At 42.0% G+C, this 27141-nt stretch overlaps 1 protein-coding gene across 12 annotated transcripts in view; it reads left to right on the top strand.

Moving 5' to 3' along the window:
* Positions 1-23287, top strand: part of PATJ (PATJ crumbs cell polarity complex component) — a 159642-nt gene extending 136355 nt beyond the window's left edge. For 10 of the 12 annotated variants that reach the window (XM_060276858.1, XM_035122728.2, XM_060276860.1 and 7 more), the window contains 10 exons: positions 1402-1595; positions 2978-3125; positions 3319-3405; positions 5011-5128; positions 5852-5892; positions 6932-7054; positions 9318-9422; positions 13394-13497; positions 16162-16285; positions 19657-23287. In XM_060276858.1, the coding sequence (XP_060132841.1) occupies positions 1402-1595; positions 2978-3125; positions 3319-3405; positions 5011-5128; positions 5852-5892; positions 6932-7054; positions 9318-9422; positions 13394-13497; positions 16162-16285; positions 19657-19803 (1191 nt within the window). In that variant the 3' untranslated portion in view covers positions 19804-23287. The remainder of the gene's footprint in view (positions 1-1401; positions 1596-2977; positions 3126-3318; positions 3406-5010; positions 5129-5851; positions 5893-6931; positions 7055-9317; positions 9423-13393; positions 13498-16161; positions 16286-19656) is intronic. The other 2 variants (XM_060276859.1, XM_035122729.2) reach the window with 1 other exon arrangement.
* The last annotated feature ends 3854 nt before the right edge of the window (positions 23288-27141 follow it).

Genomic DNA, 27141 nt, shown 5'->3' with positions numbered 1-27141 from the left:
GATTGATGATGATAATTACTCTACATTTCAAAAAGTAGTCTACTGAATAGACATTGGACATGCTGAATTTGTACTATAAAATGCTAAGAAAGTTTCCCATAGAACTCGTAAGAGGATCCATGGATAGTAGTTCTTCCTAATGTATGCTTAAAAATTCTTACTTCATCGGAAACTAAAAATGGATACTAGTACCTATGTTCATGACCAATCATTTTTTTAAAATGGTTCCGCTTCAGAAAAGGCAGTAAACAGAAATTAGGTAGCTGACCACATTACAGAGTACTGTTATAAATGGAGAGAGGGGCAAGGATCCCCTAAACTCCTGGCTGCTAGATTCTCCCCATAATCCCTGGATTTATTAAAAGTTGGAATTAATCAAGGTTTGATTAAACTGTGCCAAACTCCATTGGATTCATCTTATGCCAATGAGCCAGGCCAGTCTGGGATAGCCAGCTGAGTGTTGGCCATAGGAGGAACACAGATATTAATGGCCAAGCCATTGACTCATCCAGAAAGCTGTTAGGAGGGTGAAGACTATGCCAGACCAGGAGGGGTGGGGCCCCTCCTCCAGCTGTGTGTTAGTGGGAAGAGAGATGGGGGTTTAAAGGGTGTAGGATTTCAGTTTGGATGATGTAAGCTAACGGGAAAATGTGAGTTTTGCAAGCTGGGGGGGGGCAGAGCTAAAGGTGGGCTGTCTTGTTTTATACTGCAGAGAGGGTCAGACACAATTTTTGGGATATGAAGCTGCAGCAGTGAAGGGAACAAGACCCTCTCGGGATATGAATGCTCTGCACTCTCCATCTAGGCCAGGCATCCCCAAACTGCGGCCCTCCAGATGTTTTGGCCTCCAACTCCCATGATCCCTAGTTAACAGGACCAGTGGTCGGGGAAGATGGGAATTGTAGTCCAAAACATCTGGAGGGCCAAAGTTTGGGGATGCCTGATCTAGGCACAGGTATAACCACAGATTCTGCTGTGCCTCATTGTCCAAAAGGAAACCCATACCCTGGTGCCAGCATGCCTGATATTCCTGGAATCTTGCAGTGTCTGGAGATCGGAGCGGCATGTGACAATAGTATGCTAAAGGACATTCGGCCTCTTCTAACCTTGCTTTTCTACAATTGCAACCTAAAATGAAAATGAATTGTATTAATCAGTGAACAAAAATGACTAGCATAGAGTGGAAGTACTGGGATTTTGCAGTGGGACTCTCTCAGACCTCCTGGCTACATGATTTTGAGCATGAAATGCTGCTAAAGTGTTACATACCGTAGTTATCGCTTCCTTTATTCATATGACTCCTTTAATGGTAGAAATTGTGATTTGTTCTGAAGTATTACTTTGCTAGGCTAATTAAAATCCAATAAGCAAAGAATATAATATGCTGCTGTTTTATTCTAGGTTAATGGCATAGACTTGAGGAATGCCAGCCATGAAGATGCTATAACAGCCTTGAGACAGACGCCTCAGAAAGTACAACTGGTTGTATATAGAGATGAAGCTCATTATAAAGATGAAGAGAATTTGGAAATTTTCTGTGTAGACTTACAAAGGAAAATGGGCAGAGGCTTAGGGCTAAGCATTGTTGGGAAACGGTAAGGGTTACACACTCTGTGTAGAACATTTCTGTAGTAGGAAAGAACATTACAGGGCCTTGTCTTCTCTTAAACTGAATATCCCTCCACAGAATAAGCTGCAGATATTATGTGCTCTTTCAGAACAGGTGCAATATTTGTAATGGTTGTTACACCTTTAGCTTTTCTACAAGTAGAAGGCTGAAACATGCAATTAGATCAGGCTTCCCCAAACTGCGGCCCTCCAGATGTTTTGGCCTACAACTCCCATGATCCCTAGCTAACAGGACCAGTGGGCGGGGAAGATGGGAATTGTAGTCCAAAACATCTGGAGGGCCAAAGTTTGGGGATGCCTGAATTAGATGAATTATACCTGAATCTGATTTTCCTTTTACATTTAGGAGTCCAAACCTAGTACCTGAGAGCTACTGTAGTGTAATGACAGCTGCCAGTCAGAATGTTCCAAAATGCCACCTCAGCTTCTGACTCACTAGACCAGTGTTTCTCAACCAGTGTGCCTCCAGATGTTTTGGGACTACAACTCCCATCATTCCTGACCACTGGTCTTGCTAGCTAGGGATGATGGGAGTTGTAGTCCCAAAACATCTGGAGGCACACTGGTTGAGAAACACTGCACTAGAGAACCTTAGGCAAGCTGTTAACTCTCTCAGCACCCTATCTAAAATATGGAAATATTATTTATACCCCACCTATCTGGCTGGGTTTCCCCAGTCACTCTGGGCAGCTTCCAACAGAAGTACAGTGGTACCTCTACTTACAAATAACTCTACTTACGAATGGAGCTCCGTCCGCCATCTTGGATGCGGTTTAGATAGGATTTTTTCTACTTACAAATTTTTAGATAGGGTTGCTTCAACTTATGAATTTTTTCTCCCAATGCATTCCTATGGGATTCGACTCACAATTTTTTTCTACTTACGAATGTGCATTCAGAATGCATAAAATTCGTAAGTAAAGGTACCACTGTATTAAAATACAATAATCTATTAAACATTAAAAGCTTCCCTAAACAGGGTTGCCTTCAGATGTCCTCTAAAAGTCTGGTAGTTGTTTTTCTCTTTGACATCTGGTGGGAGGGTGTTCCACAGGGCAGCTGCTAAAACCGAGAAGGCCCTCTGCCTGGTTCCCTGTAACTTGGCTTCTTGCAGAGAGGGAACTGCCAGAAGGCCCTCAGCACTGGACCTCAGTGTCCGGGCAGAACGATGTGGTTGGAGATGCTCCTTCAGGTATACTGGACCAAGGCTGTTTAAAAAGTCTAGAAGGGGGGTATCATTAGATATCTGGAATAAAACACAGAGCAACAGAGAACATATAATGTGCAAATTGTTTTTAGAAAATATTTTAGTGGTGCAGCAATGCCTGTGCTTCTTTTCAACTGTTAGAAATGGAAGTGGAGTATTTATCTCTGACATCGTAAAAGGAGGAGCCGCTGACCTTGATGGGAGGCTAATTCAAGGGGATCAGATCTTGTCTGTCAATGGGGAGGATGTAAGGCTTGCTTCACAAGAGGTGGTTGCTACAATTCTTAAGGTAAGTCCATACTGTATTCTTAAGCACTAAATCATGCTTGCAAGGTTTCTGGAAACTGAATTTTTTATGTTACCATATGGTTGTGGTTTATGCAAAAGTATGATGGTTTGCATCGGGTGGTGGGGGTACTATAGGGGAGAAATTAAAAAGCCACCAGGGTGTAAATGCTTTGTGTTTCTTTACATATCCAAAGTGTGCCCAAGGGCTTGTACAACTAGAGATTGGACGACTGAAAGCTGGATCTTGGCTGTCATCACGGAAGACATCTCAAAACAGTCAGGTTAGTGGCAACCTGGGAAAAATGGGAAGCTGAAGATATAAAACTCAGGGTGTGAAGATTTGACCCTGTCGGGTGTAATTCTGGAAATTGGTCTTACAACCCAGCTATAGTTGTAACCCAGAGAGTCAAGCTTGTTGTTTCAATATTTTGGGTGACCCAGATGTCTGTGTATTCATCGTTGGACAATACATCTTAAGAGATAGAAAATGGCTTGGCATTCCATTTCATAATACATGGGCAATTTTACTGTGCACTTGTACTTTTTTTTTAATGAAATCAATAATTGCACCGACAGCCTGAGAACAATAGCTTTTGTTTTCACTTCTGTCTTGCCCTTCGGCCCACTTGTGCCTAGGAAGCTTTTCAGCAATAAAATATGTGGGAAACAGTTGAAAAAAAAGTCATGTATCAACATTATGCAAATAACATGTGCCAATAATAAAGAAAAGGCTGTATTGTATTCTGACTTAAGAGAGCTGGCCAGCAATCACTAGGATTTTCATGGGAAAGCGTGGAGATGGTTAACAAAGTCATTTATCACCAGTTCCTGTTTCCGCTTGCTGTCATTTTCCAGCCTGTGTGCCCTTCTGTCGCAGACACCCAGGTGCCAAGCTCTAATTTTGCTTCACCTGAACTGCTGCACTGCAACCTTCCCAGTCAACATGTGTATTATTCCTTTGCCTTATTCCCTGCTAGTTTGAAGAGAACTCTAGAGAGCTGACAGCTACTGCTAATGAATTCTCCATGCACCCTGAGGAGCACTAATCCAGATTCTGCAGAAATTTCATTAGCAGTCTGTGGCCTAAAAATCTGTTTAGCTACTGGTGGTTTTCGATTTTTTTCCCCACACACAACACTGCAGAGCTAAAACTTGGCAGCTGGGCACCAGATTTGGTTGGCGAATTAAATGTTTTGGTGAAATGCTCTTGTTGTATTAGAACACATTGGAGTTCTAACCTCTCAAAGCTTTCCTGGAGGATATTCTATAAATTCTCTCTTACTTGGTCTAGTTAAGAAGCCAACAGAATTGTGTTGTCTGTCTACCCATGGCTCCATCCAGTCTCTTTGAACCTTTTTTTAAACACAGGTGTTGGAATGGGCATCCATATGTAAAAGAAAAACAAAATGCTTCCACGTAATCATGTGACTTCTCTGTTTAACATTAGTGTCAGCAGTGGCAGAGCTTCAGGGCGTGGCACGCTGCATGTCTGGGCATGGTGCCCAGCATGGGCGGGGGGGCAGCCGCGATGACACCCCACCGGGATCGTGCTGCTGGGGGCAGTGCACTCCCCCCGCACTCCTCTTCCTTCACCAATGAGTGTCAATAGCTGTCTGTGAGAGTTCTTAGTAGCACAATTTGTCAGTGCTTCTGGAAGATCTCATCCAATGTTGTCGTGAGGGGAGCAAGTTGCAGGTGTTGTTTATTCATTCTTTAGTGAGACCATGGATGGATACTGGATAAGAAAAGCTCCGATAACTTCCATTTTGGATTTCTGTAATACATTGTTTGGGAGATGGCCTTCCAGAGGACTGGAAGCTTCTGCAGGTACAAAATACAACTTGGTTCCTTCCTTCATCCTCACTGGTTTTGCCTTTGTATTTCAGACAAGCCAACACAGTGTTCATAGCCACTTTCACCCTACATTTGCTCCAGTTATCTCCACTTTACAGAATTTTGTCAGCACTAAGAGGTCGTCTGCTGATTCCTCTCACAGAAACTCAGGTATGGGACAGAACCTGCAAGCCAATACAACCCTATGAATTATGCTGAATTTTCACTGCCATCTTACTCTGTTCCTTTATAAAACCTAGTTTTAGTGTATGTAGTTAAGCATTGTAAGGTATTTATTTGGGGTGTTCACTGCCCAAAATATTTCCCTATAAGGTAGCAAGTTTTATGCACTTTGCAAGGCCTACTATGCTTGCACATTTCACCCACTGTCAAGAAAAGATATAGCTAATTTTTAATCTCCCAATAATGATCAGGGCGGAGAGCAAATTTAAACAGACCCAAACTACATTGGTCAGCCTACAAAGCACTTCAGATCAGGGCTTGCTGTTTTCCAAAGCACTGAATTAGGTTCCAAACCAAGGCTTGCGGTTGCACTCCCCTAGTATTTATGTCATTTGCAATAAACCTAATAAAGCAAAAGTTAGGCAAAGGACACCCATATTGTATCACCATTTCTGGGCAAAGATATGCAACAGTCACCTTGTGTCTATTGGGGGTATACACTTGAATGGGGTATACACTTTAATGGATTCGCCACTTCCATGCTTAGTGAATGACAGGCACTAAGTCCTTTTCCAATTGCGTAATGTATTTCTTGCTCTGGCATAAACAAGCTTTTCATCAGTAATGATTTTGAAACAGCAACCAGGGACTATAATCTCCTGATAGCTTTATCTCTTAATTACAGAAACTAATTGTTCATTTCTTTATTAGTTGGGACAGATATGAGCCCGAGGACTGTGGAAATAACAAGAGTGAGTGGCTTTTCTTACCTTTCAAATCATTTAGTTCTTATTTTAAGTGAAAGGTGCTACATAAGGTTCTTCCCATGTGCAAAAGTTAGCCACGTTGGTTTCTAAAAAAAAAAAGTTCAATTTTTATTTGCAGATTATATATATATATATATATATATATATATATATATATAAGAGGTGATGTCCTTGCTTTGGGCTTTATGTGAACATGGGGCCAAAACAGAGTTTTGCCATTTTGCTCACCCATCCTTAGTAGAATTATATTAATACCTACTACGGGTATATTAGTCAGATTGTATAGTTTTATTTGTTGTGGCCTTCATATGGATTCTTCAAAGCATGCCTCACTTTTTGCCATCATCTTGCCACAGCTTATGTGTATGAGTTGCTACCAAATTAAGGGTTCTGTGGATCAATATGAGTCTCCTATAAAAGAACCAGAAACTGCCTTTAGGTTGTGTTTTACTTCTCCAATTGAACAGGCTTTCCTTACATGCATAAGGATTCTCTCCTGTACTTAGGTAAAGGTAAAGGGACCCCTGACCATTAGGTCCAGTCATGACAGACTCTGGAGTTGCGACGCTCATCTCACGTTATTGGCCGAGGGAGCCGGCATACAGCTTTCAGGTCATGTGGCCAGCATGACAAAGCCGCTTCTGGCGAACCAGAGCAGCACATGGAAACGCCATTTACCTTCCCGCTTGGAGCGGTACCTATTTATCTACTCGCACTTTGACGTGCTTTCGAACTGCTAGGTTGGCAGGAGCAGGGACCGAGCAACAGGAGCTCACCCTGTCGCGGGGATTCGAACCGCCGACCTTCTGATCGGCAAGCCCTAGGTTCTGTGGTTTAACCTACAGCGCCACCCGCATCCCTCCTGTACTTAGTTGTTGCTAAATCAATATTGAATGATGCACAGGAAATTGCTAGAAATTTCGTATCACTGTCATTCTTGGTTTTATTTATTACTAAGGCCCATGTGATAAATGTCTTGAATGATGTCAACACACATGGTTATGTTGCTAACCTCTCTGTTAAGGGTCCAAATGATGCTCTTGGTATCAGTATAGCTGGGGGCAAAGGAAGCCCATTGGGAGACATTCCTATCTTCATCGCCATGATTCAAGCCAGTGGAGTAGCAGCACGTACGCACAAACTAAAAGTAAGTGAAAAAGATAAAATTATCCATATATATTGTCTTTATTTTCTTGTTGCTAATTTTATCCTGCCCCCCCCCCCAAGAAAACTGCAAGAGTATATCTTGTTGTATATACTCAGACAGGCATTTCCATTCTATTTCCAGCTGTGAAATGTGCTTCTTTCTTACTTCTGATTAGCAAAACCACCTGTGTCAACTACTGTGAGTGATTGCATAACAGTAATAATAGAAAATTGTCTTTTAAATGGAACCAAGGGTGTGAGTCATGTCATGCAATCTGCCATTTCAACAGAGCAAGGAAGCTGAAAGAACAAAAATTGTCTCGTATGAATTTACCTAAAACCCATATGGATTGTCTTGTGCTAGATCCACTGTCCTGGTTTGTGCTTCACATTAAACCATAGTTCAAAGCAACTGTGATGTCATGTGAACAAGGGGTTTGCTGGTGCACACTGCTCAGAAGTTCCCATAGTATTGCACCCCTGATCCTGCACTGCAAGCACAGCAAAGCCAAAGCCTGGCTTGTCATGTCACATGGACCCAGGGCTCATGTTTCCTTCAAACAAAATGCAAGCATTATTCTTGGCTTACTGCTTGTAGTTTGTAGTTTGGCAGTTTGTTCCATTCACATGAAATTATAGTTAGTTTTAAACTCTGGTTTAATATGATCTGCGAACTGGGCCATTGTGTGTCTTCTGTGTACCTTCATCTCTGCCTAACCCTAAGAAATATGATTGCTATTTAACAAAGTATTTGGTGATTGAGCAGCCACTTCAGACACTTAAAATGTGCTCAACACTATGTTATTTGACTTTCCTGATGAAACATATGTGTAGAGAACTTAAATTGTGACCCGGGACATCCATGGGTACAGCCATAGGTTCAGAGCAATTATTTCTGCCATTGCCACCATGAATTCTTCAGCCTCTGAAAAACTCTTTCCAAGTACCGGCAGCTATTTTGGCAAACAGCCCAAGCCATGGGTTGCGCTCTCTATGTAAAGTCCCTAGGGACCCCACAGAATGCATTGGGTGGCAAAGATCCTGAATGTCTTACTTGGCCCTAAATATTTTTGGTATTCAGTAAAGATATGCATAGAAATAACTTTGCGTGCTCCCAAACCTCTTTTTTTTTAAAAAAAATGCCTCCCCGTGGAAAGCTGAAACATGTTTTTGAATGCCTGAAATGGCTCCGAGATTTAGTGCCTACTATTTGGTTAATTGTACCATCATTTTTTATTTTTGAAGGTAAAATATCTTTGTAGCTTTTGTATCAATATACTTAACCCTAGTGATATAAAGATGCAAGTATAAGTACCATAAAGATTATGGTCACCTAAAAGCAGTAAGATAAGATATAAGTGCCTTCTTTCCTGAACTGTTCATGTGCTTTTGCTAAAACAGAAAGAGCTTGCAGAGAGGCATTTCAACTGTTTACTACACAGCTCTGGAATTCTTCCCACTTAGAAAACAACAACAACTTATCCTGGGAACATGGGGGGGGCCATATTGTGTGCACCACTGGTACACGTATGTACCCTACAGCGATTTCCATGATGGCGGTAGTACTCTACTCCATACCACATGTCAGGGATGAGGTTGTGTATAGGAAGAAGATTGTGTGGGGAAACAAGCTGCCTTTTCACTGTGTGAACTGGCCTCAAGACTGAACTTCATCTGGATCTACTGTAAGACTGTTTGGGTTGACCTGCTTCTTTAGGTGAATGTTAGGACTCTGGGTGGAGGTGATGAGGCCAGCGATAACTGCTGAGCCATTTATGTCACGCTTTATTTAAGTGAGGCAAATGGAAAATTAAAAAGGCTGTTGCAGAAAATTAAGGTGGTTGTTAATACTAAACCCTATATCTTCAATAGTAAGTATTGGTCACAGATATATCATCTACCAGAGATCATGTGATTTCTCCCATATTGAAATAATGAGCTTTTGTGCACTGCATGCATGTGCTTGGACTGCTGTAGGCTTCTGCCACTTAGGATGTGTTCTGATGTAATTCTCTGCTTCCAAAATTTGTCAGTGAAGTAGGAGCTCTTTGTTGGTGTGCTGCTACATCCAGGAGGAGTGTTTTATCCTCCCTATGAAAAGCACTCAATGATCAGTGAAAATATGGCAGATCTCTATTGTCTCTCTATAACCGGGAAGCATGAGTATGCAGAGTCAGAAATTGCAAGAAACGATGAGCTTTCTTCCAATTTCCCTTAATGCCAGCAATTTTCCTGTAGCTATTGTACTTTTCTTTTCCTTTTAGGTTGGCGATCGGATTGTCAGTATTAATGGGCAGCCTTTGGATGGGCTGTCTCATGCTGATGCAGTTAATCTACTGAAGAATGCTTTCGGGAGCATTATCCTGCAGGTATGATGATAAATTGAACATGCAGCTGCACAAGGATAGATAAATGGTGTTTTTAAAGAAAAGGCTGAGCATCACAGCACGGCAGGGCTCTTGCTGATTTGAATTATGCAAGATGAAAGCAAGAAATTATTTCATTCAAGAGTGCTTTATTCTTGTCCATACACACTGCGAACATGATCCTATAAAACTGTGAGGGGGAGAGGGAACGACTTCTTGCTGTACATGAAAAATCATCTAGGCTTTCAGTTTCTGTCACTTTTGAAACAAAAACAAATTCCCTCCTCTTGCTACATAGGTCTGATGGCACTGCCCAATATCTTAACCTTATTTGTTCTTCAAAGCAAGAGGGGGCACAAGGAATAGCATTGCTTCTTTTGAACCACTATATATGGCTGGTTATCAACCAAGTGGCAGTACTTGGATAGTACAATTGATCTATCGTCTTAATTTGGCAGGAGGAAGGGAAAAGGTGTGTTATCTAGTAAGACGCACTCCCTTCGTGTTTGTATGGAAAAGCATTTATTTTCTTAGCAGAGCTAATGAACATGTTTACAGCTCATCTAAAAAAAATACAGTGGTACCTCTACTTACGAATTTAATGCGTTCCGAACGCACATTCGTAAGTCGAAAAAAATTGTAAGTCGAATCCCATAGGAATGCATTGGGAGAAAAAATTGTAAGTCGAAGCAACCCTATCTAAAAATTCGTAAGTAGAAAAAATCCTAACCAAACCGCATCCAAGATGGCGGACGGAGCTCCATTCATAAGTAGAAACATTCGTAAGTAGAGTTATTCGTAAGTAGAGGTACCACTGTATGGGCATGCTCTTAATAAAGCCAAACTTATTCACAGGGTTGCCTTGATAAAGGGGTGGGATCATACACATTGCCCTAAGGAAGGAAATAATGGGGCATGGCGTTAAACAATTTTAAATACCACACCACCCCCCACTCCCGGATTTAAGCAATTCACACAAGCGCTCATTCTCAGCAGTAACCCATATGGGGGTGGAACCATAAATGTTATGAATGCATAACAAACAGAAGGCAAATTTCTAATGCACTAGTACCACTCCACAAGAAAGAGGAATGCAAAACCACAAATTCCAGGAGGAATATAAATGGGGATTTAAAGCATCCCTAATCTGCCCCTGTTCTAGCTCTTATCCATAAATGCCTTTGCTAGTGCGATAAATGGTAAACTGACAAAATTAAAGCTGCTATCTGAGGTTATGTTAGACTCACTCCATATAGTGAATGCTGCCATGATTGTAGCCAAAATGGGGCCCACTTGAGAAGGAGATCTAGCAGGATTCTCTGGGAAGCCCAAATGTTTGTAGAACTTTACAAAATATTTTGTAAAAAAAAAATGTAAGAGGCAAAACTCCATTTAAGAAAAGAGCCCAAAGAGGACTTATCATGCTCAGTAGCCATGGAATGTAAAATGGTAGTTGGAAAAGAAAAATGGAAGTGAGTTTGGGAGAGCATATCTGCTTTATGTAGATTTTGTTGAAATTAGTCTGATAAGGTAAGGCCTACCTGTGCTCAGGGCAATAGGTTCTAATAATAGTAACAGGTTCTAAGCAAGATTTTAAAATATTGCAACTTGGGAAATTAACAAAAATAATTTTGTTAGATAGAGCCAATCTAATGCAACTGAGGTTCAGTTATTCATCTTTTTTAAAGGCTACCTCTCCCCCCCCCCCGCAGTATGGTTCTTACTTAATAATAATTGACCTACAGAAATAAAACAATGCACATATTTTAATTGCTTGTTAGAAATTTATTCACTTTCAATTTTTGCATTAAATATGCATTAAAATTAAAATTTCTACAAAAAGAGACATTTAAGAGTCATTGTGCAACTTGTTTTGTTTACATTCCTGTGTCCAAATAGATCAGCAAAAAAAATTGGAAATGATTACCGGTATATTTCATTTTAAATAACTGTATTTCTCATCTGCCCATTGATGAATTCACACCACAAAAGTGAACTCATCCTATCAATTTGATAATCATGAGTGACACATCATTAAGTAATTCTATTATCTGCTAAACCACCTCATAGTCACTGGCTATGAAAGGTCAGATAATTGTATCCACTGGTGTGGAAAGCTTTATAGTCGATATGTCCTGGGGTAGGATGGCAAAGGAGTTTGTTAATGCTGTTTGCAAATGGGAGATTAGGATCCTGGGGGAATATTTCATCCCTCCTGGCTGTTTGGATGCTGCTAGTTAATTTAATCAGCTGTCTGCAGGTGTAGTAATGAGATAAGGGGAAGCTTTTTGCAAGGTTGTTGAACTTTGATATGCTCTTACTGCCAGCCACAGATGGGTGAATATAGATATGTCCTCCTGCCAGGTTTTGCTGCTGTTTTTAACCACAAAGCACAAACCATTTTAGCTGTTTTCCCATCCTACTGGAAAATCATAGTATTATTCTGCCTTTGAGTAAGACAGAACAAGCATATAAAATATCTGCTGTTTAATCAATACACTGTGATTCTGAAATCTGGACCATTTATTTTAAGAACACTGAGGGTTAGGATATCAAAACTGGAACAGGCCACTAGGTTTCTTCTCTTATGTGAACCAACTTCACTCATAGGAGAATGTACCGGTAGCATTTTATTAGCTGACTCAGTAATATTAATTGGGTGAAAATACATGCTGGCTTCTTTTAGAGATAGGCATGTTTCACCATTCTTGCATTGGTTCATCTTATAAATCAGGGGTGGCCAACTCCCAAGAGACTGTGATCTACTAACAGAGTTAAAAACTGGCAGTGATCTACCCCCTTTGGGGTGGGGTTTCAGGTCAAAGTTGAACTTCTTTTTAGGAAGGAAAGCCCTGCTTTTTGGGGTTCAGGTCAAAGTTGTTGAACTTTTTTTAGGGAGGAGGAAGGACCGTTTTTGGGAGGTGCAGGGCAAAAATGTGGAGCTTTTATTAGGGGAGATAAAAGTTGTTGAGCTTCTTTGGGGGGGGGGGAGCCAGTGATCTATCAGTGATCTACCACAGAATCACAATCTACCTGTTGGATGTGCCTGTTATAAATGAACCGACCTATTACCCCCCAATTTAGCTCAATTTATGGGCAAACCAATCCAAGTTTTCATGGAAGCAGCCTTCAGCAAAACAACACAGACGCAAAAGAATAAAATTTGGAGGGGAGGCAAAGAAAACCCCACACAGAGGACTTTTGGTCAAGACAATCTCCTGTAGGAGTGGTCATTTGACACCCAGCTCCCTGAAGCCGGAACATTTTCTAATGCTGTTCCTCTTCTTCAAGATAAGCATTATTTAGTCCCTTCTTGTTTTGCTAATCTTTGTGTCCAAAAATAGCATGTGCAAAAGGCTTAATGCATTCTTGCAATGAATATAGGTAAGGCAAAAGTGGTAGGAGTTTAATAAGTTAATCTACTTGCTTTCCAAGTCTAGAAGAAAATAAGCATCGTACATGTGTGCATTTATACAGGCTGCAGTCCTATAGATGCTTAATTGGAAGTAAATCTCATTTAACTTGAGGGATTTACTTCTGGGCAAACATACCTTCTTTTCTTTTGAAAAGCTGAATAGGGCTAAATCTAGACACAACAAAAAGTGTTTCTGGAAAACGTGTTGTAAACTTCATAATGGGAAATCACGTTGGCTAAAGGTGGGGTTCCACAGCGCCATCTGGTGTCACAGTGTTATAACACATTTTAAACGCTTTTTCTTTACTAATGTAGCTGAGTCCCAGGTTATATAAATTGCTTTCATTAGCCTTCTATCTAGACACAAATGATGTCTTTATCCACTTAGCTTTAACAGCTTTAACAACGCTACCGTCTTGAGTGCTTCCACAATTCACTCATCAGATAAAGTCCCCTTTTAATTTGGAAAAGTGGTTTCCTAAGAATACAGAATTTGCTGCTTGATAATATGCTAGCTAAGATATATGTATAGATTTGTCACTTTCACTTTGTCTTGCAGGTTGTAGCTGACACCAACATCAGTGCCATCGCCAGCCAGCTAGAGAGCATGACTGCTAGCACTAATTTTAGCCCACCTACAGAAAACCATCCTGAAGACCCAGAGTAAGTATGCATGTTGTGCTGATACTTAAGTTTTCTAGAGGAAGCAAAACACTGCTCTGAAGAAGTTTAACGGCATTGATATTTGGACTTGCGATCAGTTTTGACAAATTACTCTGGACTTTGAGTATGCATTATAATTTGTCCCTTGCTTTCTACAGCTAAAAGGCTTTTAAGTTGTCATAACAATTTGAGCTTCCATAACTGCAAAATTTTGAATTCCATGCTGTTGTCAAAAATTGCCATTAGTTAGGTGCAGCAAATGGTATGGCTGCTAGTGAAACCGGTTGAATGGTTTAGCTGGGGTGATTTCGTTATGGTATGTTGAGAATCAGAAAGTATTTGAGGTGGTGTTGTCAAAACCTTGGTTCTTCCCCATGTTGTCTGAAATAATGGAGATGCATGTAAATGGATTGTAGAGGGGGATGGATTGTAGCGTAATACACATTGTGAGATTTTCCAAATTCAGTGGGATGAAAGTTTTATGCTGCAATCTATACCATCTTACTTGGAAGTAATCGAACTTAGTGGGGCTTACATTTGAATAGACATGTGCAGTATCAGTCTTCATGCATAAATCTAATAGACTGTCACACCAAGGGCAGGTGATTATTTTCTCTGTAGTCAAGATCCACAAATGCACTGGAGTTTTCCTTGTAAAATGCCACCCAGTCTATTTGACTGAAATACTTGGAGAGTATTTTTCCTTAAGTTACCTCTGGCCTTGTGAAATTTTTCAATCTAAATAATGTCAAGGTTGTATTTATCCAGTGATTCTGAACAAGCACTGCACAATGAAGAATTTTTCATACAACATGTGATCTCACATTTTCTAGACCTTGTGAAAGGAGAGCAGGTGAGGAGTATATCAGCAAGAGAAAGAGAAAATCAGTGGGGGTTCCAGAGGCATTGGGGGGTGGGTGGGTTGGACCTCAGTCTCCTACCTTGCTTCTTGCCCTTCTTCATGACTAAAAGAAACCCTATAAATTAGGCATATAAGCAACTATGCAATTTCCTACATGGTATGGGTTGTACTGTTCTCCTTTTCTTAGTATAGACTTTGGGAAAGGTAGCAGCTCTTTTTAGAAGCTGGGTAGGGAGCATCCTGCCTGTATGTCAGTAGACCCAATGATACATCTCATCTCTATTATTTTAGGAACAAGGGTTAGATATGCTTTTGTTGTTCAACAGCACCTGTTGAAATGCTTGGCTGTCCTCAGCCTCTTCCCTTGATAGATTATGTAAACATTTTTGTTTTCATCTGCTAGTCTTGAATATGATTGCTGATAACACAAAAATATGCAAATGTGAATCTTCCAGGCTGCCAGAAGATTTGGAGGGTATTATTATTATTATTATTATTATTATTATTATTGACTTGTGACAACCAATCCTCCTGAGTTTCCTCCACTGAAGTGTTGTCATGTTGATACTGCTCCTATCCTATCTGGTATGAGCTTTTGTGTGCATGCACACTTCTTCAGATACCAAGTCAGGGCCGGCCCTACGGCCAGGCTGGGTGGCCCAGGGCGCCCGCCCGCCCACCTGCCGCGGAGCTCTGCCTGCCCGCCGTCCTGGCTGCGCAGCTCCGCCCGCCCGCTGTGCTGTGAAACGGGGCGGGGGCGCCGGAGGGATCCGTCGCACCACGGTGCCAGGGCACCAAATATACTTAAGACGGCCCTGTACCAAGTAGAGGTATCTGAAGAAGTGTGCATGCACACGAAAGCTCATACCAATAACAAACTTAGTTGATCTCTAAGGTGCTACTGGAAGGACCACCACAGCTACCTACCTGTAACTAGAACATTGGTCATGGTTAAACAAATATTGGGACTATCTTCTCTCATCTGTAGCTGCCATCATTAGTAGTTTCACTTCTTAGATAGTGAGCTTCATTTTAATATACATATCCTGAAGAATCACAGGGCCATGAACATCTTTCATACAACCACTTTCCTTCCAGCCTGGATCTTCTCAGTAACAATTCACCTCAATACCATTCAACAATGTATAGGCCAGTCCTTGCCTGCTGCAAGTAAAGCACAACCATTAGAGGTTTCTGCTAGATATAATTGTTTTGAAAAGTACATGCATCAAGCAAACCAAATCACTTCTGCTGTCCTAGTGTTGCCAACTTTTGTGAGCTTTCTTCATGCCATGGTTCTCCTCTTGTCTATCTATTTGCCCTCTCTCAGCATGTAAGCAGTGATGAGACTGAGGAGATAGACCAGTATCCTTCACATGCCTTAGTTAGAGTGTAACTTTGGGAAGTTGAGGGGATTAGGCCCAGACGTTGATAGAATTAGGCCCAGAGCGAAAGTGTAGTGCAAAGGATTAGACAGTATGGCCATCGGTGAGAAGGAAGGGTCTCACGGAGGACATATTTACAAAGGTCCTTCAGAAACCTAGAGCCAGCACTAGTCTCACATAGCTGATTCGTAAGAAAGCTCAGTGGTAGAGCGTATCCCAGGATCTGAATTTCAGACCTTGGCCTTTCCAATATCAGTGCTTGGAAATGCTCTTCTGCCCGATACCCTGTAGAGCTACTGCCAACTACGGTAAATCAATATGCATCATTGATCTGACAGTGTGCAGCCGTTTCAATTAGGTTACCTTTCCACTTATTAAATAAGCTCTCTTTTAAGTGGCATTTGCTGTGTTTTCCAGATCACCTCAGCCTAAGATTATTGTGTTGGAGAAAGGCTCAGATGGATTGGGCTTTAGTATTGTAGGGGGCTATGGAAGTCCCCATGGAGACCTCCCTATTTATGTCAAGACCATTTTTGCAAAGGTAATCGACAAGAAAAGATGAACCTATGCATGTATCGTTGCTGCTTCAAAATACATTTGTAACAACTAATTTTAGTTTAATGTGATCAAGGCCACTCTTTGATTGGGGAAAGGGGGGTAGCCTGTGAGTTGTAGTATCTTGGAAAATTGCAACTACATCCCCAGCAGACTGTTGCTAAAAAATTTTTTAAAGTTGTCTATTGACTAGGTGAATGAATGTCATCAGCTGTGTACACACCATACATTTAAAGCACATACGCTCCCCCAAGAGTCCCGAGAACTGTGGTTTACCTCTCACAGAGCTACAATCACACACACACCCTTAACAAAGTACAGTTCTTAGTGGAAAAGGTTCTTGAAATGTAAGGTGTGTTTACAGTCATCCTTTAAAGTTCAGCTTCTATCACATCAGAAAGGTCTTGGGCTCTCAAGCTCTCATTTTTTGAATGAAGACAAGTCATTTTCCTAAGTTAGAGGCTGAAGGCCCCTTTAAAAGCACCAGTCTGAGGGCCAGTTCGCAGTTAATGTGTGGTAACATGTCATTTTTTAAAAAATAGCAGCTGTGGGGAGGAGCTGATCAGAATTGAGATCTCAGCACATGGGAAAGGGAGGTTTAACTCTGGTGCCAATGCAAATCCCTTCCCGAGCTACTGTTCCCAGGAGAGAAGTTTACACAGCTGCTATTTTGATTTTTCAAAGCCATGCATTTTAATTGCAGCCGTGCTTTTATTGTCACTCCTAGTTCACCATGATACCTCTGGCATCAGGTGTATCCTTTGTTCCTCTCCCACTTAAAGATTCAAATAAGTGTGCAGGTACTTGTTTCTGGGTGTTTTACTCTTTGTTGATCTGGTATATCATATTCTTTGTTCATTGCATTATTTTCCGTATTTGCATGTTTCTTACTCCCAACTGAACAGTTTTGGGCATTATATGACAAGTTTGTATCAAATTTTATGCACAGCCCGTTGTGCATATCTTGTTTCAATCTTTGTTTAGGTGTGCAGAATCTGAGATACAAAACAGACATTTTTTCTTTAAAAAAAGATGTCTCTGTGCAGGCATCCCCAAACTTTGGCCCTCCAGATGTTTCAGACTACAATTCCCATCTTCCCCGACCACTGGCCTTGTTAGCTAAGGATCATGGGAGTTGTAGGCCAAAACATCTGGAGGGCCGCAGTTTGGGGATGCCTGTTATAAATGGACAGGCATGTGGAATATTGGAGAGCAGAGAACATATAAAAATGCCCACAATCAGGGTTTTTTTAAAGAAAGAAAAAAGTTAAAAGGGGAGTATTAGAAAATGGGACACTGTTTGCAATCAGGTTAGCACAGCTTCTGGTACAGTACTTAGTTTAGACATTTTTAAAAAATAATCAGGAGTCCTGCCATGGCCACCTGGAATGCTATGCTTGAGAGGGGCTCCTGTTGTGACCTAGCAACTCAACGATTCACCCAGCAACTGACACAAATAGTATACATCAATTATCTCATCTTGCAAAGCTGGCAACACTGACCTACTTGGCCAGCATTGTGTTAGTTTTTTTTAATAAAAAATGGGACAATTTTACATCATCAGTTCACATTTTCAACAAACTGTGTATCTGTGATCTGAAGCCATGTGTGCAAGTCTTTATCCTATGATGCATAACTTATTCCTTCCAGAGTTCTTATGTGAGCTATCAGTACAAATCTTTTGAAAAGCGGTGCTTCTGCTAACAGTAGCCTGCTGAGAAATAGTGCAGCAAAAGAAGTCCTCCTCGCCGTTCCCTAAAAGCAAATGGCTAGCCACTGTGTGGCTGATAGCAATCTCCAAAAAGCTAATCCAGCAGCACAAGATGCATGTGTGAAGTTCAAAAGGACAACCTTATGGATACTTGGTACTCGTTTATGCAATATGCAAGAACTAGCCCACACAGAAATGGGAGTGCCTGATCACCTCATCTGTCTCCTGAGAAATCTCTATGTGGGACAAGAAGCTACAGTTAGAACTGGATATGGAACAACTGATTGGTTCAAAATTGGGAAAGGAGTACGACAAGGTTGTATATTGTCTCCCTGCTTATTTAATTTATATTCAGAATTCATCATGCGAAAGGCTGGACTGAATGAATCCCAAACCAGAATTAAGATTGCCGGAAGAAATAACAACCTCAGATATGTTGATGACACAACCTTGATGGCAGAAAGTGAGAAGGAATTAAAGAACCTTTTAATGAGGGTGAAAGAGGAGAGCGCAAAATATGGTCTGAAGCTCAACATAAAAAAAACTAAGATCATGGCCACTGGTCCCATCACCTCCTGGCAAATAGAAGGGGAAGAAATGGAGGCAGTGAAAGATTTTACTTTCTTGGGCTCCTTGATCACTGCAGATGGTGACAGCAGTCACAAAATTAAAAGACGCCTGCTTCTTGGGAGAAAAGCAATGACAAACCTAGACAGCATTTTAAAAAGCAGAGACATCACCTTGCCGACAAAGGTCCGCATAGTTAAAGCTATGGTTTTCCCAGTAGTGATGTATGGAAGTGAGAGCTGGACCATAAAGAAGGCTGATCGCCGAAGAATTGATGCTTTTGAATTATGGTGCTAGAGGAGACTCTTGAGAGTCCCATGGACTGCAAGAAGATCAAACCTATCCATTCTTAAGGAAATCGGCCCTGAGTGCTCACTGGAAGGACAGATCCTGAAGCTGAGGCTCCAATATTTTGGCCACCTCATGAGAAGAGAAGACTCCCTGGAAAAGACCCTGATGTTGGGAAAGATGGAGGGCACAAGGAGAAGGGAACGACAGAGGACGAGATGGTTGGACAGTGTTCTCGAAGCTACGAACATGAGTTTGACCAAACTTTAGGAGGCAGTGGAAGACAGGAGTGCCTGGCGTGCTCTAGTCCATGGGGTCACGAAGAGTCGGACACGACTAAACAACTATACAACAACAACAGCCCACACAGTGAGAGGCTCCCAGAAGATCTCATTTCCACACATTGCATGGCCCAGTTGGCAGCCAACCAGGTCTAGAGCAATGAATGATTTCCTCTTCAATCTCTTATTACAATCAGTAATCAGTATTCAGTTGATTTGATCTTGTTCTGTTTGGGTTTATCAAAAAATAACAAAAATGGCAGGGAGTACCATTGACACGCCTATTAATCTTGGAGGTGGGGGCGGTCTGGTCTAGAGCAGAAGCTTCTCTCTACCCCTTTTCCTCATCGTATTTGAAGCGTTAATGCCCACAAATGCTCCAATAAGCATTAATAATGATAATGGAATGTCACTGTTGAGGGTGGTTTGTGTATGTCTCTTCTTCTTCTTTAATTAAGCCCCATCAAATTGCTTGGCCTCTGATGTGCCATTTCTGGTTTTTTTTTTCAGGGAGCAGCTGCAGATGACAGCAGACTGAAGCGTGGCGATCAGATTTTAGCAGTTAATGGAGACACTCTGGAAGGCGTGACTCATGAGCAAGCTGTAGCAATTCTGAAGCGCCAAAAAGGGACTGTAACACTAACAGTGTTGTCATGAGATTTTGCTACAAATGCAATCTGGGCTGGATGCAATTTATTTCTGAGCATTGCTAGAGCTGCTATAAAACAATCCTGTGCGGGATGAAAACCCAACTCTGTCTAAATTTAGCACACCATTAATCATGTTGCCTGTGGTGTTTACATCCACTGTAGATGTTCGTTTTGCTTAGTCATTGAAACTAATTGTGAAATCCTTAAGCCCGCCCACACCATTCATCCCTGGTTTCCTTTGAATGTGCTTCCTGGCTCCTGCTTTGTCCAGAACTGTAATAGGAAGTAAACTCACTGAAACAAGAATTAGCTTATACACAAGAAATAAATTAGCTTATTGTTGGATCTCATGAAGAGAAATAACTACAGAGTGGCTTTTCATCTCATTCATGGTTTACTTGCGTTAATTCTTTTTTTCAGCCATTCCAGAAAACATTAAAAATGTAATTCAATTACTGCTGCTCTAAATGATGAAATATCAGATTCTCCCGTGGGAAATTAGTTGTAAACTGTGTTCTAATCATGAAATGTCAACCCTCCCTGTCTAATCTCTCTGGATAGATATTTGTAAGTTAGTGGCAATCATGACAAGTCAATTTCAGCCTCTCCTTAGTTTGTGTGTGCCATTGTTTTAAAGGCTGGCTCCCAAAAATTCTTGAGATGGATTGGCATGAGCCTTTTGAAGGGGTTGTCTCAAGGGAGCTGGTTCAGTGATAGGGGTGGTTTGTACAATATAAAGCGTAATTGCACAGAGGCAGAAGGAAGCACCTTAACTTAAAATAGGGCTACGCATTATTTATAATGACAATATAGCAAAAGAAACCTGGTGGCTCAAGGTAAATTTATGTAGTACAATGTCATTGTCATCAGTAAACAAAGTGACAATTTTCTCTCTAAAGCCTGCAATTTCTGTAGAATGTATGTAAACTGTATGATACAATTAGAATGCAATAACGTTCATGTTGATTGTATATGTGCTAAATTGGTCAAAGGTGACACAGTAATCAAAGAAAATGTGGTTTTGTCTCATTAATAAGATTATTGTCTTTGTTTTATGTGCTATGTTTGGATCTAGCTAATCACAAAGTGCTTTAAGCTATTGGAATACTTTCATGAGTGTTCCGTGAATAGTGCCTGGAAGTGGATTTTAAAGGATTTCTACACATCAGTGTGCAGATTAATGCTAGTAATATTTCTAAGAAATGCTAAGAAAATGTCCCAGGAAGAAAACTGAAGAACACTTTAAAGGCTGGAGGCATTCTGTCTGATAAAATATGCTGACGTTCACACTGCACACCCATAATTAAACTTGAAAAAGCATTTTAGACTTGTTTAAGGATTGTGACCAAAATCTATTGATCGTTTTGACCAAAAATGTGTAATTTGACCCCAGCTTTTGCCCTTTTATGCATATGTTTCTGATATAAAGAATGTTGAGCTTCTATACTGAGATGTTTTGCACTCCCTGTGGCTCAAGGCAGAGATCACATGATTGCTTCTTGTAATTTGCACTCTTCTGTGTGCCACATATAGTACTGCCAAAAACTGCATTGCAACCTGCAACTGAGCTGGTAGGGAAGTAAGTGCTATATGTAAAAGATTAAAAGGCACAATCTGCTAGGATGTTCTCCTTGCTTTGAGCCCCATTGAGATGAATGGGAACTGTATGAACCTGGTATGGACAGGGTTTAAGGCAGGAAAACTTCCCAATGGATTGTACCTTAATTCTTTTAATGAAGCCTGCATTGTGCGCTTTTTTTTTTAGTATATGGGCTTTGGGTTTGTTTAATAATGCTGATTTCTGTCATGTGGGGGTGGGGGGGAGGTAACAAAACATATTTGCTCATTTATGTATGGCAGTAAAATAAAATGTTTTAGGACTTCCAAAGATTTGAAATAAAATTCACTTGCAAAAAGATGGAGGAATACTGGAGCAGAGTCAATATTGCACCAATGCACAGAAGCCTAGCTTTATTTTAGAAGAGAACAAATACATCCCCGATGACATTTTTCCTTAAAAGGCACAATAGACTCTTGGAAAAAATGCTTAAAAATGAGTATCATTTGGGAGCATGGGCTAAGGACTGTTGATTCTTAGCAATTTCGTCCCTCGCACAGTGGTTACTTTTTTCTTTTTTTTTTACTTGTTACCCGCACTTCACACTAAGGTCCCAGGGTGGGTTATATAGCATTAAAACACAAGATTAAAAACAATATTGTATCAAGTTGTTATAGCAGGCATGTGAGGGCGTCAGAGCAATGGTCTCTTGGCCAGGCCTTAAGCCACTTGCAATCTAGCCATCAACTTTTGCAGTTTCATCGCTTGCAGGTCACTGCCGTACCAAGTTGACCTACATGCTCCACAGTGAAAGCAAGGCCAGTCGGGAGCATTTGTCATGTGTTCAGCACAACTCACCATCCCACAGTGAGACAAGAGCCTCAACAGGAATGCCAGCCACATTAGCTGGGAAATCCCCCAGGGCATCCAGGAATCCACCCATCTTTGAGAGTAGACCATCTCAGTGGATCCTCCACCATGACAGAGTAGGCTAGCTATATTCAGCCCAAACATCACCACGGGATTGTCCATCCTCAACACTCAAGAATACAGCGGTACCTCGGTTTAAGAACAGCCCTGTTTACAAACTATTCGGTATAAGAACTCTGCAAAACCAGAAGTAGTGTTCCGGTTAGTGAACTTTATCTCGGTCTACGGACGGAAGCCAAACGGTGGAAGGGCACTGGCAGCGGGAGGCCTCATTAGGGAAAGCGCGCCTCAGTTTAAGAATGGACTTCTGGAATGGATTAAGTTTGTAAACCAAGATACTACTGTGTTATCAATCTGTTCTAGGGCATATCTAGTCACTTGCCTTCAAAGCAGTTTTAGCTTTATTCTGTTTTCGGTGTTATCCTGCAGCCAATGGCAATAGGAACAGTTTAATGCAGAACAGATTAAGCATGTAATCTGTTGAAATAAGCCCTCTGGACAATTTCAAGATCAGCAATATGACTCCTCATTAGGTAATAAGCATTCCCCCCTTTCAAGGAACTTCTGCCTGCCGAAATATCTCAAAGACCAGGTGTATAATGTTAAAAGCATCCAGTCTTGATAGTTTTTCTGAGCAGCAGGATCCACCAGTGCCTAATTTACAATTCATTTTTCAAGTGCAAAAAGCGCTATTCATGTGACCAAGTGGGGCTGCCCTTTAGAGTGACACATGCATGCTCTTTCAACAGTCACACCTATACAGCATATGCTCCAGCTATCTCCACATCCTTAGGTTGACTTTTGGAGCTGCTTTTGCAGGAAAACAAAATATTAGTATGAGCTGGTAAAATTGCTGCTCGCCCAGTGCCCTTGGCCTTCTGCTGACTGAACGGGGGGGGGGGGTTAAAAGTGTGCCTCTTCTTCCTAGCTCCTTTCTAATCCCCTTCACCTACAGCCCTACAAGCCCGACACCTACAAGCAGTTTGATAGAAGGAATGGAACAGTACAAACCAAAAACAGGTAAGGAGGATGGCAAGAATTTCAATGTCATGAAGCAATTATTTCCACTATGTGGCTTCAGAAGCAGAAGCTTGCGTTGTAAGCCCCAAGTGTCTATCAAAGGGAGACTCGGTGCCATTTGATGGGCATATCATATTATCATAGGCTCTCCAAGCTGAGTTCCTGCTTCAAAAACTCACCCTTAGAGATATTTTCCACATTGACCTACCTCCCTTTAAGATCACAAAGTGGGACGACTTCTCCAGTATCTTCAACTTCTTATTGTTAAAGCAATCTTATTCTATGAAATTGAGTCAGAAGAGCATGCTCAGCTGTGACAATTTTATCTGTCTTTATAGCTCTGTGCTTTCGCATTCTTGCCAGATAAGCAGGAAATCTACTCATAACTCTCCAGTTATGAGCCATTAATGTTCTCTGCGGGTCTATCCTCTCTATCTTGGAAAGCAGGTAAAAAGTGAATATATTATTATTGCAGGACAAAATGGTCCTGGGAAGATATATTTCTTTACTGGCAAATCAAATATAATCACTGCTGCCAGGAACCCTGCGAATAAGCCCATTGCTTTACAATTAAAGTGTTGGAAGTTTGCAAGTTCCATGTGGATAGATTAGGGTGGCCCTATTCCCATATTGCCAGTCCCCCAAGGCAACCACCCAAAAGGCAAACTCTTTGTCCAGTCAATCCTTTAGGACCAAGGCAGCAAGTGAAGAAAAAGGGGCTCTCGCCCGTGCCGCCTCAGCCGCAGATGCAGTGATGAAAATAAATTAGGGGCCACCTCAAACCAGCCCCTGCCCCCGGCGCATCTGCCAGAGCAGCACACAGGAGCGAGATTCCAAAAGGGCTGCCTAAACAAGCTATAGCTTAGAGCCCCCCAAAAAATTAAAGGGAAAAAACTGTATGTACATTTCCAAAATATAAGATTTTTTTTTAAAAAAAACCTACATATAGCAGCAGTGTTTTGTGTTGTGTAGGCTCCTATGATGTAAGTCATGGGCCCCGCCTGCTAGCCTGCTCCCTAAAATATCACTGGTTTGCTCATTTCTATATACAGGTTGCCTACAGTCTGCATGGACTGGTTGCATGGCAACATGTGCAAATGGCTTTAGATACAGTCATACCTCGCTTTAAGTACGCTTCGGTTTGAGTACTTTCAGTTTAAGTACTCCGCGGACCCGCCTGGAATGGATTAATCCACTTTACATACTTTCAATGGGAAAGTTCGCTTCAGGTTAAGTACGGACTTCCAGAACCAATTACAGTCATACTTCAGGTTAAGTACACTTCAGGTTGAGTACTTTCAGTTTAAGTACTCTGCGGACACATCTGGAATGGATTGATCCACTTTCCATTACTTTCAATGGGAAAGTTCGCTTCAGGTTAAGTACGCTTCAGGTTAAGTACAGACTTCCGGAACCAATTGTGTACTTAAACCGAGATACTACCGTACTGTACCTATTAGGTCCATAAATTACCATATAGCATATATTGAACACAAAAAACAATGACAAAGGACAGCTTGACATATAATGGGCCCCATTGCCTTCAGTAGATTAGGGCCTCATCAAACCTAAATCTGGCCCTGGCTGCCTCATATTGGTGGCAGTTGGCCACAAGGACCTCTGAGGTGGCGGAGGGAGCCTCCCTTCTCCTCTATCGCTGAAAAAGGGTCGGAGGGCAAAAACACAAATGCCCCACGGTGCCAAAGGGCGAAGCGAGGGAAACTGCCTGTCGCCATTCCTCAGGGAAGATGGACCAGCCCCTGGCTGAGAGGGCGGTTGCCTGGCGCTGTGTAGAGGTGTCTGCCACTAAAACCCAATGCACCGAGTGAGAGGAGTGGGTTGGCAGGAGAAGGAGCCTCTGGCTTTGCTCCAAGTGGAGAGGGAGGGGAGGCAACAGCTGCCCCCACAAAGTATGCCTCAGCGCTCCTTGCTCCCCTGCCCCCTCTTCACTCCCTCTCTCACACGCTCCCCCTTGTTGAGTTTTTTTGGGCACATCTCCCCCCAAAATTAAAGTTTTTTGGGATTTTTAAAGCATTTTTTTATTTTAAAATCGCCCTACTTGCCGTATGTCTCGGTTTTCCAGACATTTTGTTGATCAGGCAAAAATCCACCCGGATGCCATTTTTCAGCCCGATTCCCAAATGTGTCTGGGAAACCCTGGACGTATGGCAGCCATAGGGTGGGTGCACTTTAAGATTGTTTTAGCATTATATTCAAGAGCAGCAAGTCTTGCCTGAAGTCACTAGGTTTCCCACGAATATCTGGGTAATCCCTCAAAAGCTAATTGAAGGAAATAATTGTTTCAGTATTATACAAAAAGTGGCATAATCAATAAACTGGTCTAGGTCTTGTATGTTTGGCGCCCTCTAGTGCCAGGTATCCATTATGACAATTTGTGTATGGAATGTATTCAGTATAGAGTAGAGGCTCTTAGAAAACAATGAAATGAACTTGAGTCCCTTTACCTCTAGGTACCTCAGGCCTGGTTAGTGTGGTGTGGCATCCTTAATATCAGCCATGACTCAACAAACACTTTGTGACTAGTGGCTGATGTACTTTTATTGACTAATATGGTATCAGGTTTGGGCAGTAACTAGAAGCACCCCAACTTTGCAGCTGTCATTACCCCACATAACAGTTAGCTGCTGCTTTGGCCTTCAATTCAGTTTTTGTAAATATCAGTATATGACCATTTTAAATAAATAAATGAACGAATGAATAAAATCACATTAATTTAATAAGCAAGAGTGGTTCGTACGCAGGCTGGATACATCCCACAAATATTGTTATCATTATTATTAGGATGTGGGTGGTGCTCTGGTCTAAACCACTAAACCTCTTGGGCTTGCCAATCAGAAAGTCAGCAGTTCGAATCCGTGCAACAGGGCAAGCTCCCATTGCTCTGTCCCAGCTCCTGCCAACCTAGCAGTACAAAAGGACGCCAGTGCAAGTGCCATGTTTCTCCGAAAATAAGCCATACCCCGAAAATAAGCCATAGTGATAGGCAGTTTAACCTTGTAGGTTGAACTGTACCATACTTAATAAAAATAATAATAAGACATGCCCTGAAAATAAGCCACCGTGTGTTTTTTTGAGGAAAAATAAATATAAGACGGTGTCTTGTTTTTGGAGAAACACGGTAGATAAATAGGTACCACTGTGGCGGGAAAGTAAATGGCGTTTCCGTGCGCTCTGGTTTCCATCACGGTACTCTGTGTGCCAGTAGTGGTTTAGTCATACTGGCCACATGACCCAGAAAGCTGTCTGTGGACCAACACCGACTCCCTCAGCAGGCACGTAGCAAGGGAGGGGCATAGGGGGCGGGCTGCCCTAGCTCCACTCTGGTGGGGGCAGTGCGAGGGGGCAGCGCCCCCGGCCTGCCCCTCACTTCCTCCGCCTGAGCAGGAAGAAGCAGAGTGTGTAAGCAGCTGCCGCTTGCTTTCTGTGCAGGGAGGAGGGAGCCCCAAAGGCCCTGTGCTTCCCTTCTCCCTGCACGGAAAGAAAGCGGCAGCTGCTTGCTTACATGCTACCGCTTGCTTTCTTTCCGTGCAGGGAGAAGGACGCATGGGGCTGCTGTGCCTCCCTCCTCCCTGCACGGAAAGGTTTGTCACGGGGATGTCCGTAGCGTGCATGCATCGTGACATCATACATTGTACATCACGACACATGTGCGCTGCGGACAACCCCGCCCCTGGGGGTGCCTTCAGGTTTGCCACCCCAAGTGGCCACGCAGCTCTGTTCGCCACTGTCCCTTGGCCTGAAAAGTGAAATGAGCACTGCAACCCTATAATCTCCTTTGACTGGATTTAACCGTCCAGGCAGGGGTGGAGGAAGCCG

The sequence above is a fragment of the Zootoca vivipara genome, chromosome 7 (genome assembly GCF_963506605.1).
Source record: "Zootoca vivipara chromosome 7, rZooViv1.1, whole genome shotgun sequence".
In the NCBI taxonomy this organism is placed as follows: Eukaryota; Metazoa; Chordata; class Lepidosauria; order Squamata; family Lacertidae; genus Zootoca; species Zootoca vivipara.
The sequence above is the reverse complement of the archived record's forward strand: the minus strand, read 5'-3'. Positions and strand labels throughout refer to the sequence as shown.